Here is an 18,645-nt window from a genome sequence, read left to right on the forward strand (position 1 = left end):
TTTTGACAAACGCGATTATTTTAAAGTGTTAAGGTGCAAAAACGGATTTCTTCCTTGTAACCACCAGATATATTGAGAAAGATACAATTAAATATAATGCCTAGTTAGCAAGTTATTTATCATTTTTAACGGTACCGATTTTAAAACCGAAAGAAGGATTTCTAGACGTGTACGTCCATTTCAACAAACGCGATTATTTCTAAGTTTTAAAGCGCAAAAGAGACTGATTTCTACCTTGTAACCACCAGATATATTCTAATTGGCATAGATAAAATATGTTTCTTATTTGTACTTAAATTTGCTATGCCAAGTATTTCATTTCAAGGCGTGTGGCTTTAATGAGGAAAAGCTTTGAAAATATTGAAACGAATTGCAGACAAAAAAAGACTGACATGTTCGATGCATAACATCCAACCTTCAACAAGAATAAAACTATAAAATCATTAATCATTTCAATCATGCTTTATTCCATTAACATGCAGAAACATGCTGTTTGTTTATTTCATGCTTTCTTTACATATATTCGCTTGTTTTAACCGTCTAAATTGCTTTGTTATTTAATTACTACTACATGCATTTGCAACAAGAAACATCTTGTCTTCAAATACATACATAATTATATAAACACTTCATATTCCATTTTTAAAAACAATCGTGAGCCTACCTATTCTATACTCACAAAATATTAATCATTATTTTAGCTTCAAAAATTTCATTTGCCAGTTAAATTTATTATTTAATATCTTTTAGACCTAAATTACTATTTTCTCTTAAAGAAGATAAACCATAAACTTTTACTCCATGTTTTAATAAATATCTATATTATATCTTAATCCAGTCAATATAAAGCACATACAATCCTCATGAATAAGCAAATACCACGTGGTCATGAATTTAAAGAGAAAAACACTTAGGCCAGCATTTTTTTATTATCTGTTTTACGGGAGCAACCGACCCTATTTTTCGACAAATACAAATAAAAATAAAAGTCACTTTCGTTTTTTTTATTTACATTTCACCCGCCGACCTAGTATTTTATCCAAAAGTAGAAAAAAAAAATTGCGCAGATTGCCTAAAGTGTTGTTCAAAATTTGTTTATAATGTGGGTTGTTAGGGAAATGTTGGGTGCGATGGTTAGACGGTATTTCAAAAATAAAATAATAAAAATAAATATTTGTGTTTTTTAACCGTTTCAAAAAAAAAATTGGGGGGGGGGGATGGGTGGGGGGGTATAGTGTGAGGGGTGTGGTGGTCATTTGTGAGATGATCTTAAAAAAAAATGGGGGGGGGGGATTCCGTGGGGGGGGGGGGAGGGCGTGGGGGATGGTTTGGGTGGAGTCTATTGTGGTATGTCAGGTAAGAGTTGTTTTGTCAAAGTATCAATCAATTCTAATCATAAATAAAGAAGTTATGGCAATTTTAGCAAAATTTAATAATTTGACCTTGAGAGTCAAGGTCATTCAAAGGTCAAGGTAAAATTCAACTTGCCAGGTACAGTAACCTCATGATAGCATGAAAGTATTTGAAGTTTAAATGCAATAGCCTTGATACTTTAGAAGTAAAGTGGATCGAAACACAAAATTTAACCATATATTTAAAGTAACTAAGTCAAAAAAGGGCCATAATTCTGTAAAAATGACAACCAGAGTTATGCAACTTGTCCTTTACTGTCCCCTTATGATAGTTTGCGAGTGTTCCAAGTATGAAAGCAATATCTATGATACTTTAGGGGTACAGTGGACCAAAACACAAAACTTAACCAAATTTTCAATTTTCTAAGTATAAAGGGCCCATAATTCCGTCCAAATGTCAGTCAGAGTTACATCACTTTGCCTGCACAGTCCCCTTATGATAGTTAATAAGTGTTGCAAGTATGAAAGCAATAGCTTTGATACTGTAGGAATAAAGTGGACCTAAACACAAAACTTAACCAAATTTTCAATTTTCAAAGTATAAAGGGCCCATAATTCCATCCAAATGTCAGTCAAAGTTACATCACTTTGCCTGCACAGTCCCCTTATGATAGTTAATAAGTGTTAAAAGTATGAAAGCAATAGCTTTGATACTGTAGGAATAAAGTGGACCTAAACACAAAACTTACCGTATTTTACCATGTATAGCGTGCTCCCATGTATAATGCGCATGCGATTTTTGAAAGCAAAAATGGAGAAAAAAAAAGAATTCAAGATCAAAAACCTGAAAATTGGGCCGAAAATGGCCGCCATTCTTATATTGCGCAATCATTTAATCTGAGTTTTTCGGGTGCTTAATGTTTTGTTTTAAAGTAGGGAGCGTTTATACGATCAGGAGCATGGGTTGCAAAGCACTATATTTTCGACAATTTTTAAGATTATTCTGTCGAGAACACCGTATATGTCCTTATTGTCGTGCACTGCGCGTGTTTTTTCAAGACCCCTGCGCGTTAAATTCGAACCACTATTACCTATTCCTCACATTTGAACAGTGTAACATTTTCATTACCTGCCGCTCACAACATCGTATGACATAGTCTTCTGCAGACCTGCAACATCGCAATGTCCAATTTTACGCAAATTGTCCGTGGATCCCATTTTATTTTTCATCGACTTAAATATTTCCCCATTAAGAGATGCTCCCGATTTAATCCAGTTTGACCCGGTATTTCGCGCCGTCACTGCGTCTAGTTGATCGGTATTTATAGTGAGTCAAACAATACACCCGAACGCTCAATTCCATACAGTTGGTGTTATCGGCGTAAAGCCATTAGTCAAATATCATTTGTTTGTCTCTATTGAAAGAAACTAAAATGAGTCTATATCTCTATTGTTGGTTTGTAACCTACGTAGTATACTCGCACGGTAGCATATTAATGCAGAGATCGGAAAATCATTGATAAATGTATTTGTCGTTTCAATGCTTAGGGCCGAGAAATTTCGGCAAATCCGAACTCAACTAACGTATAACACTTGCTCAATTAACCGTTTAACTCCACCTCCGTTCTCTGCAAAAAGGTTCGAAGGCGGAGCTTTGCACATGCTATTATTTAATTGGACAATTGCCATTGAGGAACAAACACACGATTGGTTCGGCATGTTGATTGCTAGACAAAGGAAGCCAATTTTGTCTGCGAGAAAATTGTCGCTTTATTGCTTCAGACAGGAAGCGGCTTTCCTTTGATGACGTCAAACTGTCAATTCACATAGAGTGCAAATTTTCGGAATTGCTAACATTACAATTTGGATTAAATTATCAAAATAAAGCAAAAGCGAAGTTGAGAAATATGATTGAAATAATTAGCGTCAGTTCAAATAAGACGTTTTGCGTTGTAAATCAACGAGTTTTCATGACAACAAAAACTTAAACAAACAATACCGCGACGACGCGGGGATTGATATACCTCGATTTTTTTAAATGAACAATCAATAAAGAAGTGTGAAAACACCAACAAAGACATTTTTTCATCTTTTAATTTTTGTCAAAACTGTTACTACCCCGTTCATTCCTACCCTTTCCCGCTTTTTGTTGTTTCAACAACGGCCCTTTCAGTCTATAACATTATAGGGTGTAGTTTTCTGCAATAAAAAAATGGCAGCAATTGTGAAGATTTACGATTACGAAATGGATTTTTTGCAATTTAGCAACCAGGAAAGCGTTGTGTCAATGTATTACGCGCACTGAATTTTTATTTTAAAATTTGAAGGTAAAAAACTGCGCGCTATGCATGGTAAAATACGATAACCAAATTTTCAATTTTCAAAGTATAAAAAGGGCACATAATTCTGTCAAAATGCCAGTCAGAGTTACATAACTTTGCCTGCACAGTCCCCTTATGATAGCTAGTAAGTGTTGCAAGTATGAAAGCAATAGCTTTGATACTTAAGGAATAAAATGGACCTAAACACAAAACTTAACCAAAATTTTCAATTTTCTAAGTATAAAAAGGGCACATAATTCTGTCAAAATGCATGCCAGAGTTATCTAACTTTGTCTGCCCAGTCCCCTCATGATAGGAAGTAATTAAATGTACCAAGTTTGAATGCAATAGCATTGTTACTTCCTGAGAAAAAAGGACCTAAACGCAAAACTTAACCGGACGCCGACGCCGTCGCAGACGCAGAAGCCAAGGTGATGACAATAGCTCATATTTTATTTTTTTTTTAAATGAGCTAATAATAATGAGTTTTTGCAGATGATGCAGAGGTGTAACCATCGATAACTTTCGGTGTGTTAAAAAGTTTTGGGTAGGTTTAATAAATTTGCGTATTTATTAAAATGCATAATATTTTTATAGATAAAAATCAACATCCCGAAAATGTCCAAGAAGTACTACTTTACGTTTCTTTATAATGAACATGAGGACTGAACCACAGGTACTTGCATCAATAATCCCATTCCCCACCCACCCATATATATTCTTTATTTAGAAAAAAAATATGCAACACAGCTTCTGAAAAAAATAACATTGGGTCCCGATGTTCGTATGTCCGTCAAAGTCACAAGAAAGTTTAATTTATTTTTCTTGACATTATTTTTCAAAAATGAGTTATTATTTAGCCGAAATATGATGTTCTATCAACTTTATATAATGTTTTCATATGTACTGCAAGGAATGCAAATAAATTTATCACAACTCAGGCTCTGTTGATAAATGTGCTCAATCGGCTCTATGTATTTGTTCCAAGGGTTATTATTATCTTCACATTTAAATAGCTCTCTCTGTTAATTATATATATCCAAAACATGTTATTGCTGTTTCTCCTTAAAATAATACAGACAACACATTCCATAGAAATTTTCATTTGAACTTTAACTGTGAATAAGAGAGGAACAAATAATATGTGCAAAAGTTTACACCATTTTATTTTGACAATACTGTGAGTCTTTGACGAAACTTTTAAAATAAAATACTATTTTAAAATATACAATTACATAGTTCAAAAGTTGTGTTCTATATATAATTAATCTTGCGAGTAAGTTATATACAGTCAGCAGAGTAATTCTACTAGAACAATTTAAATCCTTGCTACAGGTGCTATTTAATTCTTTATACGGCTTTCACTTAAGAAAATGTTCAATGAAATAAATCTAGGTTTCTAGGTATATTGTGTCTTTTACCTCAATATTTTGTTGGGGCTAATGTGAAGCCAATGGACATGATACAAAACCTACGAAGATTACCGCCATACAATGTCACATACAAAATAATTATCACCTAACCCATGCGTTTTGAGAGAATAATATTGTTTAACTCTTTATTATATAAGTAAATATTAAGCATGTGAAACAAGGACGGGTTATTTTTAACTCCAAATGTATGATTTAATCACATCTAGAAGAAGAAAACACTAATATGTTACACACAAAATATTGAACCCCTGACCCTTGCGGTGTCTGTGTTGTTAGGGATTATCAAAGACATTAATCTATATAAATCAGTTGACCCCTGAAGCACAAACAGTTTAGACCACAGAGGCATGCTTTTAGTTAGTTTAAACCTATTCATTTTAGCTTGATTGCATCGAAAACTTAAGGCTTATATAAACGCTCTCGAGTCCATTTCCTGGGCCTAGAACCAGTACTTCGTGTCTTTGGGGGAGATCTAAAGAACGCTCTCACGGTGGGGATCGAACCCGTGACCTCCCGGTCGCTAGGCAGACACCATATCCATTACACCACGGCGACCTATAGGCATGCTTTGAGGAAACTTAGCAAAGAACCAATATATGATTGGCATGCAACGCAACAAACCAAAGGGCCTTGCGGTTTCAGAGAATTATTATATTATTTATATTTATAAGCAAAACAGTAACCCCTAGGGAGGGCAAATTTTCTGCTTGATTTGAACAAACTTCAAAGAGAACCTCAACACTATGTTACACACCAAATATTGTAGTCATGCCTCTTGTGTTCACTTTACATATATAAACACTATAACTCTCTCTGAATATAAAATGAAATGCAGCACATGTTTTTATAAGTCTATAACTCACGGTTTCTTAAATGAAATATTCACATTTTATGTACTAGAACTTTCACTACAAAAAGTTTGGATTAAGATCAAGTCAAGCGCAGTCTCGTGAGAACCTAGGTTTTCAAATGAGAACCTAGGTTTTCATGAAAACCTAGGTTCTCATTAGAAAACTTGGGTTCTTGAAGCCATGTGCAATCTTCAAGCGAGAACATAGGTTCTCATTCTGAGAAACTAGGTTCTTATGAGAAACCTAGTTTCTTGGGATTATGCGTCGAACCGCTTGCCATTAAGCTGTGGTTTTTCAAAAATAAAAAAAATAATCAGTTTAGACAGTTTTTGTTTTTATTTTTTTGGTTGACTGCTCACTTTTCAGGATTTTATTTTTATTTATCCCTCCCAACTCAATTTTTTTGAAAAATTTCCCGTAAAACAAATTTTAATAAAATGCTGGCCTAAGTAATAATTAAATGTCAACTTTCTACAATTAATTAACACAGAACGTTGCATACATGTACTTCAATGGTTCACCCCACATCTGTCCTTTAATGTCTTCATAAGTCCAGAGTCTGTTGACTTTGAGTTTCTCAGAGCTACAAAACCACATTTTTTCAGGGGGAATGTATCAACAACAACAAAAATGAAAAGAACCAATAGTGCTCAAATAAATAAATAATAATAAATAATGTAAACATATACTTTTTCCACTAACGATATTTGGATATGGATACAGAAGTCCTCAACTTGTATCTATAAATATAGAATCACAGAAAAGGCACATGGATTTTACATTTGTGTTATAACAAACCTAGAAATGCAAGTTCATATTAAAATTATGAAAGGCATCTTCAACGTGACAAAAACACACAAACACGCAATGTCATTTTTTTATTCTTAATTATTAACACCATTCATATAGACAAGTTCCAAAAATGTCATTTTCTTATTCTTAATTGTTAACACCATCCACTTAGAAATTTTTACCAAAAAAGGTCAAAGAAACTAAAGATCAAATATGTCTTGCCTAATGCAAGATTACCCCCACAATGCCAAGTAACACGTTAATCCGCAGTACAAACTACTTTTTTATACTATAATACTTTCAAGTACACTGCTCAAAACCTATAAATAATTTTCATTCAAATATCTAGGTAATTAAATGTGTTGACCCACTGTTGACGCCAAAGTTAATCATTAACATAATGAATTTAATTAATGGAAATGCCATTATGCTTATTTTATGAAGGATGTATTAAATGCATCTGCTTTTTAATGCATAGCAAGTTATAAACACTGTATAAATGAATTATGCATTGCGATAAACAAATACATTACACATGTATATCTATTCATAAAGATTTATAAAGTCAGTAATTAATTAAAAAAAATTTTTTTTTAGAAACACTAATGTCTTGTACACATACAAAATATTTATGATCATTTTTAACTTTACAAAAAGTACTTAATTCACACGGTGGCCAGTCAAAATTAAAATGTTAATATGCCATTTATGTCATGAACATCCAGTAATTGATTTTGCCGTGCGTCCCGCGTGCCAGACGCACGTTTTTTTCTGGGGACGCATCATTCTCAAACATGTGCGTTCTCGGGACGCATTGTTTTAAAACTCTGATTTTCAACATCGTCAAAGGTGTACATGATACAGCGTACGATTTGTGGTTATAAGCAAAACACATGTCAACACCGTTTTGAAAAGTAGAACGGAAATCACATTACTACATTCGGAATGTAGTACGCGTATTTTGATTGGTTGAAATATATCAATTATCCAATCAGTTACGGCGTTTTATTAAAAGTTTGTTGGACGATTAATTGGCTGTCCGGGATGGTAAACAAAGAATATGCGACAGAAAAAGGTTTTCGAAATCAATCCTCAACAATTTAAACTCGCTGTGTAGATATTTATCGCTAACGCAGCCTCGATGTAAACCATGTGGTTTCAATATGAAGAATAAACGGCGGAAAACACATTTTGCGTTTGTCTGTTGTGAGCGCAGACAGTTATTATTTATATAGTCAAGCGATGTTATTATACTTTTCTGGATTAATTGAGCAGTGTTGTTTTTTATAAAGTGACAATTAAAATTTGCAAGTTCTGAAATAAATAGCATCTTTTATTTTTATACGGTACATACATAATAGTGATACAGATCGTACAGTTTTCCGTCATATGTTACGTAGAATGTAAGTACATATAACAAAACAGACATCTGCTGTTTATACTACAGGATGTGAGAGGGCCATTTTTCTATACAGAATAAGGTCTTGACCAAATTCAGGAACAGGTTAACCGTAGGGAAACCAAAAAATTATAAACACTAGTCATCCAATTTATTAAAAGTCTAGTCAGTCCAAATTGTTAAAGATGTTAAAAGTTTTCTGTTTAAGATGTTATCTGTTTCACTGTTTATTATTAAAAGTTAAACAAATAAAGATTTTACTTGCTATAAACCTATTTCTGTATTTAGCTGTAAAATTGCATAAAAGAGCCCCTGGCTAAGGTGTATCATGTTAAGCAGATTATTTGTAACGAATTTACGAAGACACAATCTGGGACCCATTGTTTTCAGTTTGGACCCATTGTTTCAAAATATGCGAGTCCCAGGGACTCATTGATGTAGATTTCAAAATGAATCACTGAACATCTTGCTTTGTCAAGTTATAAATCAGAATTAATGTCAACCTGGCTATCAAAGGTGGCAAGACAAGAAAAACTACTATGGTGTTTAACATTAAAATAATGTAATAAAAGTCAACGCCTATGCAAATTTATAAAAGCGTATGACATCCACAAATTCGTATGAGATATGTCATAGACATGAAAGCCCAAATGACACATGTTTACACATGTAATGCTTTCCCTAATATATTGAGTCTACAGGTAAATGAATTGAGTTAAAATCATATTTGCAAAACCGAAGATCCCTACTGACTGTTAATCTAGCCACCATTAATCTTACAATGACCTTTATATTTGAGTATTTTAAATTGTTGTCATGATGTTGTTATGCTGAAATTGTTATAAAAGTTGCTGCACAGCAATCAAGTGAAATATATAAGGAAAAAAGACTTTATTTCCTATTTCTTTTGAAAGAATTTGCATATGTTTAACCAGAAGTAGATAACTTAAAGTTAAACTGTAATGCACAATAAACATATAACAAAATTGCCTGAAAGGTATGTTGTCCAAGAAAATTCCTAACCAGGACGGAGAGGGGGTGAGTTTTGTGTTTGCTTGTTTGTCTTTCCATCTTTATGTACATTGGTTTAAGTATCATATGTAACAGAACAAGAGATGTGTTTGTAAGAAACACAATGCCCCCTACTGCGCCGCTTTGAATTATTTAGTTTTGTTTTTGATTATATCCCTTTAAAAAATATTACTTCCCTTGTAAAAATGATCTCTGCTGAATGATAAATAAAAATTATCTCCCTTTAAAGCTTGTTACTTCCCTTGAATTTGTTTTTATTTACCTTTGACCTTGAAGGATGACATTGACCTTGACCTTAACTACTCAAAATGTGCAGCTCCATGAGATACACATGCATGCCAAATATCAAGTTGCTATCTTCAATATTGCAGAAGTAATGGCCAATGTTAATGTTTTTGGACGGACGTATGGGCAGACAGTTCAAATGTTATATGCCACCCTACCAGCCAGGGGCATTAAAAGTATTGCTGCTAGAGTGATCAAACTTTTCAATCATATTATCCAGCATGTTAACCCTTTACATCTTAGATGCATATTTTGACTCATAGATAGTCCCTGAGAAAGTTATATTTGATTAAAGATCTTTCTTGCTAGAGCCAAGTTTTAAAGGTTTCAGTTCAAATTTTTAGATACTGATAGGCAGCAAACAGCATAAAACCTGAACAGACTGAGAGTTACTCGCAGGCTGTTCTGGTTTTATGCTGTTTGCACATAGCCATTTTCACTTTGCTTCTATGTGGGAAAGGGTTAAGACGCCAACATCTGTCCTCTATCCTTAAAAAAAAAATATTCATACCGGTAAATCAAGTATTGAGGTTTCTCCTAAATACTGCATCGACATGCCTTCTTATAATGTAACTCATATCAGGGCTTCTTAATAAAAATAATCTCACACAACCCATATGACACTCAACTCAACTATCAACGAAGCCCTACAGGCACTTCATGTAGCCTTGCAGCAGAGACCACTTACAGTTCTACATGAAAAATGTTCTCAAATCCTGTTCCTCACACTTTCTAAGGATTATCATGGATTGATATGGCTTGATGAGCAACATGCAGCAACCAGAAGAACGTTTTTGACATTTCAAATATATTTAATCAGTGATTTTTTTACCCAAAATTACAGCCTCTTACAAGTTGTTTCCCATTTGAATGAAGTAAAATTTTCTCCCAAAAACTCTGACCAAAATTACCCAATTTTCTTAACAATTGAATAATTGAGTTTACTATGCAACTTTTAAATTCCATAGCACTTTATAATATGAACTTAAAAGTGCAGTTAAGCATGTAATTAAAAACAATTGGAATACTGTTATTTGTAATGATATTAATAATGTTTAATTTTTCCAATTTCAAGGTTTATTGTGCTATTATTCCCAATCCAAAAGGCATAGGATGTTTTCTATAAAGAAAACAAATAATTGTAAATTTAATTGTATTATATAGCATCAGATATATAACTATTTAAACACTTCAATACAGAATCATTTTTTTCCAAAATGCTTTGTAAACTAGTTAGTTTAGTAAGTCTAGTAACTATTTAATGCCGGTAATGTATTCTCTTAAATGTCACAAAATATACTTTTGCAATGGCTATGACCTTATTTGTGAATGGGTATTTCATTAACTGTTTATTAAACATGGTCAATACAGTTAGAGCAATTATGTTTTGAGTTTGTAAATCCTTTGCTAAATGCCTAAACAACAAGTGGAGCTTTGTCACAGATGTGACGTATACCCCACCCCCACATGATGCATTGACACAGACTATTTTGCATGCTGTCTTCACAAAACAAGAGAATCTAATGTATGGCGATATTTAAGAATTATTATGCCATTATCATTTATGGCCATTTTTTACATTTGAACTCAAAGTGTGACCTTGACCTTGGAGATATCCACGTAATTCTTTCATGCGACATACCATCCAATGATGGTGAACAAATGATTAAAAAATCCCACAATGAACGACATAGTAATGGTCCGCACATGCTCATTTATGGCCATTTTTTACCTTTGAACTCAATGTGACCTTGACCTTGCAGATATCGCGTAATTCTTTGGCGCGACACACCATCCAATGACGATGAACAAATTTGCCAAATGATTTGAAAATCCCACAATGAACGACATAGTTATGGCCCAGACAAGCTCATTTATGGCCATTTGTGTCTTTTGAACTCAAAGTGTGACCTTGACCTTGGAGATATTGACGTAATTCTTACGCACGACACACGGTCCAATGATGGTGAACAAATGTGCCAAATGAATTTAAAATCTCACCATGAACAACATAGTTATTGCCCGGACAAGCTCATGTATGGCCATTCTTGACCTTTGAACTCAAAGTGTGACCTGCGAGTAACTTGCAGTCTGTTCAGGTTTTATGCTGTTTGCTGCTCAGCAGTATCTTAGGGTTGGAAATGAAGCCTTTAAAACTTTAATCTAGTAACAAAGGTCTTTAATCAAATTTAGCTTTCTAAGGTACTACAAATGCGTAAAAATACGTATCTAAGTGAAAAAGGGTTAAGCAATTGTGTCTTGTTCTGAGAAAACTGGGCTTAATTCATGTGCGTAAAGTGTCGTCCCAGATTAGCCTGTGCAGTTTGCACAGGGCCTGTGCAATCTGCACAGGCTAATCAGGGACGACACTTTCCGCTTTAATGGTATTTTTAGTTTCAAGGAAGTCCATCCTTGCCGAAAATCAAGTTTAGGCAGAAAGTGTCGTCTCTGATTAAACTGTGCGGACTGCACAGGCTAATCTGGGAAGACACTTTACGCACATGAATTAAGCCCAGTTTTCTCAGAACAAGACACAATGTTTCCCAGAGCATGGCACATTTATGGATTATAAATACACTGGGTAAAATACCCCATGGATGGACCAGATCTTCCTAAAAGTTGGCCTTTAATATGCCTTTTACAATATAGAAGAAATTTTACCTTTATATTAGAAAACCACATCCAGTTCTCGTGCAGGGTGGCCATGTACTTGGCGTGTGTGTAGCCAACCCCCGCGATGACGCCTATCCCTATCAGCACACTGAGGACCATGAGGATCCCGCCATCAATGATTGGTTGAGATGATGCCAAGACTGGTTTTTGTTTCTCTGTGGATTCCTGGTAACCAGTCTCACGCTTTATACTGATGTTTCTTTTCCTTGCAACCATTTCGTTTTATCTGCAAGAAGAGGCTAATAAACTGTAAACCGAATGAAGCAGTGTCACAAGCAGTACATACATGTGAAATTATGAAGCAACAATTTAACACTTTTTGCTTTATTACTTTAGGACTATCTATAAAATATATTCTGATTCATCATTGTTCATCATCCAATAAACAACAATTCAGAGATTTGATTTTAAGGATTTATACCATAAGGGCCTTGGCACGGAAACATAAAAAACTTATTGCAGGTGATACACATGAGATTCAGTCTCCTCGTGTTAGACTTTTGTGCTTGATTGCTGATTGCTTTAGAACTGGATTGATGAATGTCAAAGAACAAGCTGTTTAACCCTTTCTCACTTAGAAGCAAAGTGGAAATTGCTATGTGCAAACAGCATAAAACCAGAACAGCCTGCGAGTCATGTATATTTAACAAAGGACATTAGTTACTAGATCATACTTATACAATTATTGGCAACTTTTTGTAGACTTTCTAATTGAGATTTGTTTAAAACACAGACTACTACAGTACAATATTACATCAGCAATGGAATTCAGGGTTCTAATGGATCAATATGAAGACTTTAGGTCCGTAAAATCTGTAATAGCTGATCTACAGAATATAGACCTGCCACTTCTTTCTTATATAGACAGTGTAACCTAAATAAGAACCGTGAAAATAGAATATTGACTTAAGACATAACTGCCCATCCAAGCTTAGTTGTGCTGTAGTGCTTGATTGTACTTATATGCTGAAACTTCCGCTAACAATTGTTTAAAACTGATAAATTATTTGCTATCATTTTTTTTTACAAACTGCATATTACAGTCTAACCTCATATAAAGACCACTCAAGGGATTTGGTCGTTGTGGTCTTTGTTCACAGGTGGTCTTTATTCCCAGGGTCGATTGAATCTTAGCAACATATGCTAGTAATTTTTTATAGGTACCTTATCTATGTAGGTGCTCTTTTGTTTAAATGTTTGAATACTTATGCATGTATAATGAAATAAAGGATTGAAAACACAGTTTTGTTTTTATATTTATTATTTCCATTTTCCCATATGTTTTTATTATTTATTTCATTAATCATATACATTATAAATAACTATTCACATACATGTATATGTACATGTAATTCATAATGTTCTGTATTTGATTTTTGCCTACACCAAGATTACTAGCCACTCGTCTACAACTGTGTCCTTTACTTAACAAACTAATGACCTTAACGCTTACGCTTGGAAGCCATGATGGTATACTTGAACTGACAATTTACTTATCAATAATCTATGCACGTCTTATTACGGAGAAATTTAAGACGGGAATGACTATCAAAATTATCGTATTTAAGGCATCGTAATTGATATGAAACCATTAATTTCCTTAATGAGTTGATAAAAGCCCCAAATTTGTCTTTGATATTTTCGGCAATTAGTAAATTAATCGTGAGTCACATAAATACAAAGGCGAATTTTTACACTTTTGACAAACTGTCAGATGCATAAAAGAAGCAGGCGACTACCAATTAGCAATGCGTGTTAAATAAACAAACAACTGCTATCGAGTGCAATAAACTGTCACTTGCCAATATCTCCATAGCGACCGACGAGTCCACTGGTAAGATGTGTATCACGTGACTACACAGCGTCACGGTGGCCATTTTCTTTTTTGAAAGTTGCGAAATCGTTGATTTTTATGATTGCAGTGGTCGTTGTAAGCTATCGACTGGACTTTTGGGAATGTAAAAGTGTGGTCTTTGGACTTTGTTCGCAGGTGGGCTTTATTCGCAGGTTCAATATATAGTGAAATCGTTCGGGAGGAAATCGGTGTGGTCGTTATTGACTGTTGGTTGCTATTAACAGGCGGTCGCTCGGGCAGGTTGGACTGTATATGAAATGCATTTTAAAATATGAATATGTTCTTAATAAGCCCCAAACTGCATTTGACCCTCAGCCTTTGGCTCCAGTCCATGTACACTTTGGGGCTGCCTGGCTGAACGTATTTTGTCATTTGCCATGAATAAAATACACAAGTTTGGGAACCAGCTTTCCATAAATATCAATAGTGTACGATATATTTTTGGCTAAGGACAGTTGGCAAAAACCTTCCTGTTTAACTGCCAATATTAATTGTTTTATTGAATGTTAAAAAAGTTCAATTAAAGTTTAGCATTTTGTGCATCCATATTGACGGACGCATATACGAACATTTGTGCGTCCAAATAAATGTTTTATACAAATAGGACACAGAAAATTGTGTCTGTTAAATACCTGTATACAGAATAAGTTAACAAAATCTTAATATTAAGCGTTATATTAACATCAATCTCAGATTAAGTATAAAGATCATGGTCAGAAATAAATGCCAATTGTATATCTGGTTACATGTAGTTTTGAGAAGATTAAATGAAAAGTGAATGCTTTCAGAGAGCTGAATGGTTTGGCTTGCTGTCAATGTGGAATTCATGCAAACTTCATGAGTAAAATAGTGAGAAACTGTGTATATTGCACTTTTATGAATTAAGAAAGGGCAATAACTGTGACTTGCATATTGCGAGTTGGCAAGTTATTGATCTTATCTTGCATTTGATGTCCACGAACATTTAAAGAAAGCTTGGTAAAGATTCCATGAAAACTGAAAGAGTTAAAGAGTGGAAAAAAAATACCACCTTTTTTAATGATAGGCAATAATTTTGATGTGTGCTTCGTCTAGTTATCAAACTTGGGCTCCATCTAAACATTTTCACAAAGTTTGGTGAAGAATCCATGGAAACTGACTGTTTAATATAAGCAGAAACTGCACATTTTTGCATAAATAAAGATCCACCAATGTGAAGTGCCTGGTGTGAATCGGCTGGTAAAAAAATGTTGCCTCGGGGCTCCATATTGTCAACAAATATTTATGATTCCCAGAAATATAAGTAAAGATTATATTAAAACTGTACAAGGTAGAGAGCTGAAACAGCAAATTTAATATAGTTTTATTAATAAAGGGAAATGACTCTTAAGTGCCTTGTGGGAATTGGCTTGCAATCAAAATTGGCCTTAATTTTATGACAACAAAAATTTCCAGAAAGTTTTAAGATTCAATGAAAATTGTACCAGCAGAAAGGCCCCCCCCCCACCTCCACCCTTCTGGTCATCTGCAAATGGTATTCCCATAAGTCCATTCAAAATGATTGGCTCCCAAACCAAAATGTAGGAAAAAATGTCCAGATTCAAAATAACATAGGAACCAATGGCCCCGGCTATCAAAATAAACAATCTCCACCTCATTCAAAACTAGAAATGGGGGCGGCAGAGGCCGACGCGTATCCCCACGCCGAATGTTTGACCTAGGTGTGCCCCAGGGTTGGTAATGGGGCCATGCATAGCTGAGATTGACCGTATTGTCATAAGAGAAGTTCATCATCAATTAGAAGTGAATTGGTGTAGAAATGAAGAAGTTATAGTAAAAGGCAATTTTGGGTGGGTGTGACATATGTGGGCAGGGCGCCCCAGGGTTGGTAATTGTGCCATGCATAGTTGAGATTGACCGTATTGTCATAAGAGAAGTTCAGTATCAATTTGAAGTGAATCGGTGTAGAAATGAAGAAATTATAGTAAAAGGCAATTTTGGGCGGGTGTGGTCTATGTGGGCGGGGCCCCAGGGTTGGTAATGGGGCCATGCATAGTTGAGATTGACTGTATTGTCATAAGAGAAGTTCAATATCAATTTGAAGTGAATCGGTGTAGAAATGAAGAAATTATAGTAAAGGCAATTTTGGGTGGGTGTGGTCTATGTGGGCGGGGCCCCAGGGTTGGTTATGGGGCCATGCATAGTTGAGATTGACCCTAATGTCATAAGAGAAGTTCAGTATCAATTTGAAGTGAATCCGTGTAGAAATGAAAAAATTATAGTAAATGGAATTTTTTGGTGGGTGTGGCCTATGTGGGCGGGCGCCCCAGGGTTGGGATTGGGGCCATGCATAGTTGAGATTGACCCTAATGTCATAAGAGAAGTTCAGTATCAATTTGAAGTGAATCCGTGTAGAAATGAAAAAATTATAGTAAATGGAAATTTTTGGTGGGTGTGGCCTATGTGGGCGGGGCGCCCCAGGGTTGGGAATGGGGCCATTCATGGTTGAGATTGACCGTATTGTCATAAGAGAGGTCCAGTATCAATTTGAAGTGAATCGGTGTAGAAATAAAGAAGTAAATGTAAAATAACCTAAAAAAATGAGTGATAATTTCTGACGCGGCCCCACCCCAACCGCTATAACTTTTGACCCAGGGGTCAGATCAAAATTCCAAATAGTGCAGGGTCGCACATATGCTCATAGCTACCATGTGTGTAAGTTTCAAGGTTCTAGTGCTTTTAGTGTAGGAGGAGATAGTGGCCAGGACGGACAGACAGACAGACGGACGGACGGCGGAGATAACCACAATATCCCCACCTTTTTTTCAAAAAGCGTGGGGATAATTAGCTTGCAACAATAATAAGTCCTTAGAAATTGATGTGTGGACACTTTCTGGCTGACTGTCAATGTGGCTTCAGAGATTTTAGATTTAAACTGCAAATGAATTATTGCCAATAATATTATTTTGACACAGGGTCACAAAGTGAAGTTGTGTGAAAATCAGCAAAGTGGTTTAAGAAGATTTCCTTTGGTTCATAGTTTGATAATGACAAACAACACAAAAGAGGTAGATCTACATCTCTGACAACACATAACACCAGACATCCACCCATAATAAAAGAATTGAGTAAAATTTATCAATAGTTATGGATTTATCTTTCCATTCCAACAATTTAATTTTATAAATGGCAACATTAAAAAGTTAAAATTAATGGTTATTTGGTACATATGTATTTTAATATTGAATGGAACGGACGGAATAGTAAATGAATTATGTTTTCTTGTTATCAGATGTATTAATGAACTAAACATTTGAAATGGTTTAATACAATTGGTATTGGCACTGACCAGTACTGGTTTATCATACTCAGTCACTAGTCTCATTTATAAGACGCGCAAAGAATTTAGAGATACTTTTTATATGGGCTAAATTCTTTGGAACGTCTCATCGTTGAAGGACCTTTTTTGTGGTGGAAACCAGAAAGTTTAAATTTTCATCAATTTGCGTAAAATTGCAAAATAACATTACCAACTCATTCAGTTTTAATTCAGAAGTTCATTTTTACATCAAATATCGTCGATTCGAAGTTAGAAAGGCATAAATTCTTCAGTTAAACTTCTGCTTAAATCGCAAAATAATCACTGACCTGTAGCCATGTCATGAAACTGATTTAAATATGAACCAATCAGAAGAAGGCATTACGGTGTAACGAGTACGCGTAATTTTATTTAACATGAGCTTTTAACACCGACTTTTACGTAACTAGATCTAGTATGCTAAACTTTGTCGATTTAATAAGCATTTGTTCAAAACAGATAGGGTGCAGTTTCTATTCACTGTTCTAAGTTTCAGGAAGTGTTTATGCATGTCTTTTTCGCACCTCTGTCTGTGTTGTTTTATGTACTTACATTCTACGTTACAAAGGACGGTATACTGTACGATCTGTATCAATATTATTTATGTACAGTATAAAAATAAAAGATGTAATTTATTTCAGAACTTTTTAATTGTCAATTTAGAAAAAAAACAATGCTAAATTAATCCAGAAAAGTATAACATCGGTTTACTATGTGACGCGCTGCACCACAACAGACGAACGCAAACTGTATTTTACGCTGTTTATTCTTCCACTTTAAACCAGATGCTTTACATCGAGGTCGTGTTATTGATTTATATCTACACAGCGAGCGAATCGAGAGATAATGAAAAATTGAATAGTGGTTGGATTTAAATTGCTCAGGCATGCAAAATTCAAAGTGTCATTACATAATTTTTACGGAACATTATCGAGAAATGAATTATCTACACAGGTATGTAAATATTATTGCAATCCGTTGTTATTAAGTGTCTTATATCGGGGCTTGAATGTTGCGCACAAAATCCTTGCGCAACAATATAGACAAAGAACAAAAAATTCCCACCACATAATTGGTCTTTCACCCTTTGTACGCTCCAAATATTACCCATATAAAAAGTAGCTTAATATTTAAGAGCGTCAAAAATTTTGACTAACTCAGTCACTGGTCAGGGTTTTTTTTGGCCCGATTTTATAGCCGAAATTCGGCTATGTTCCCAATCCCAAAAAGTATATTTTTTTCCCAAAATATGGCAAAAAATTCCCAATTTCCAAAAAAAAAAAAAAAAAAAATTTTTTTTTTTTTTTTTTTTTTT

General features: G+C 34.6%; 1 protein-coding gene across 2 annotated transcripts in view; it reads right to left on the bottom strand.

Moving 5' to 3' along the window:
* The window catches only part of LOC127851282 (probable C-mannosyltransferase DPY19L3), a 71,291-nt gene that overhangs the window by 52,143 nt on the left and 503 nt on the right, over window positions 1–18,645 (bottom strand). For both annotated transcript variants that reach the window (XM_052384968.1, XM_052384969.1), the window contains exon 2: window positions 12,127–12,364. In XM_052384968.1, coding sequence (XP_052240928.1) covers window positions 12,127–12,354 — 228 coding nt within the window. In that variant the 5' untranslated portion in view covers window positions 12,355–12,364. The remainder of the gene's footprint in view (window positions 1–12,126; window positions 12,365–18,645) is intronic.

Source organism: Dreissena polymorpha, chromosome 11 (assembly GCF_020536995.1).
Source record: "Dreissena polymorpha isolate Duluth1 chromosome 11, UMN_Dpol_1.0, whole genome shotgun sequence".
Lineage (NCBI taxonomy): Eukaryota > Metazoa > Mollusca > Bivalvia > Myida > Dreissenidae > Dreissena > Dreissena polymorpha.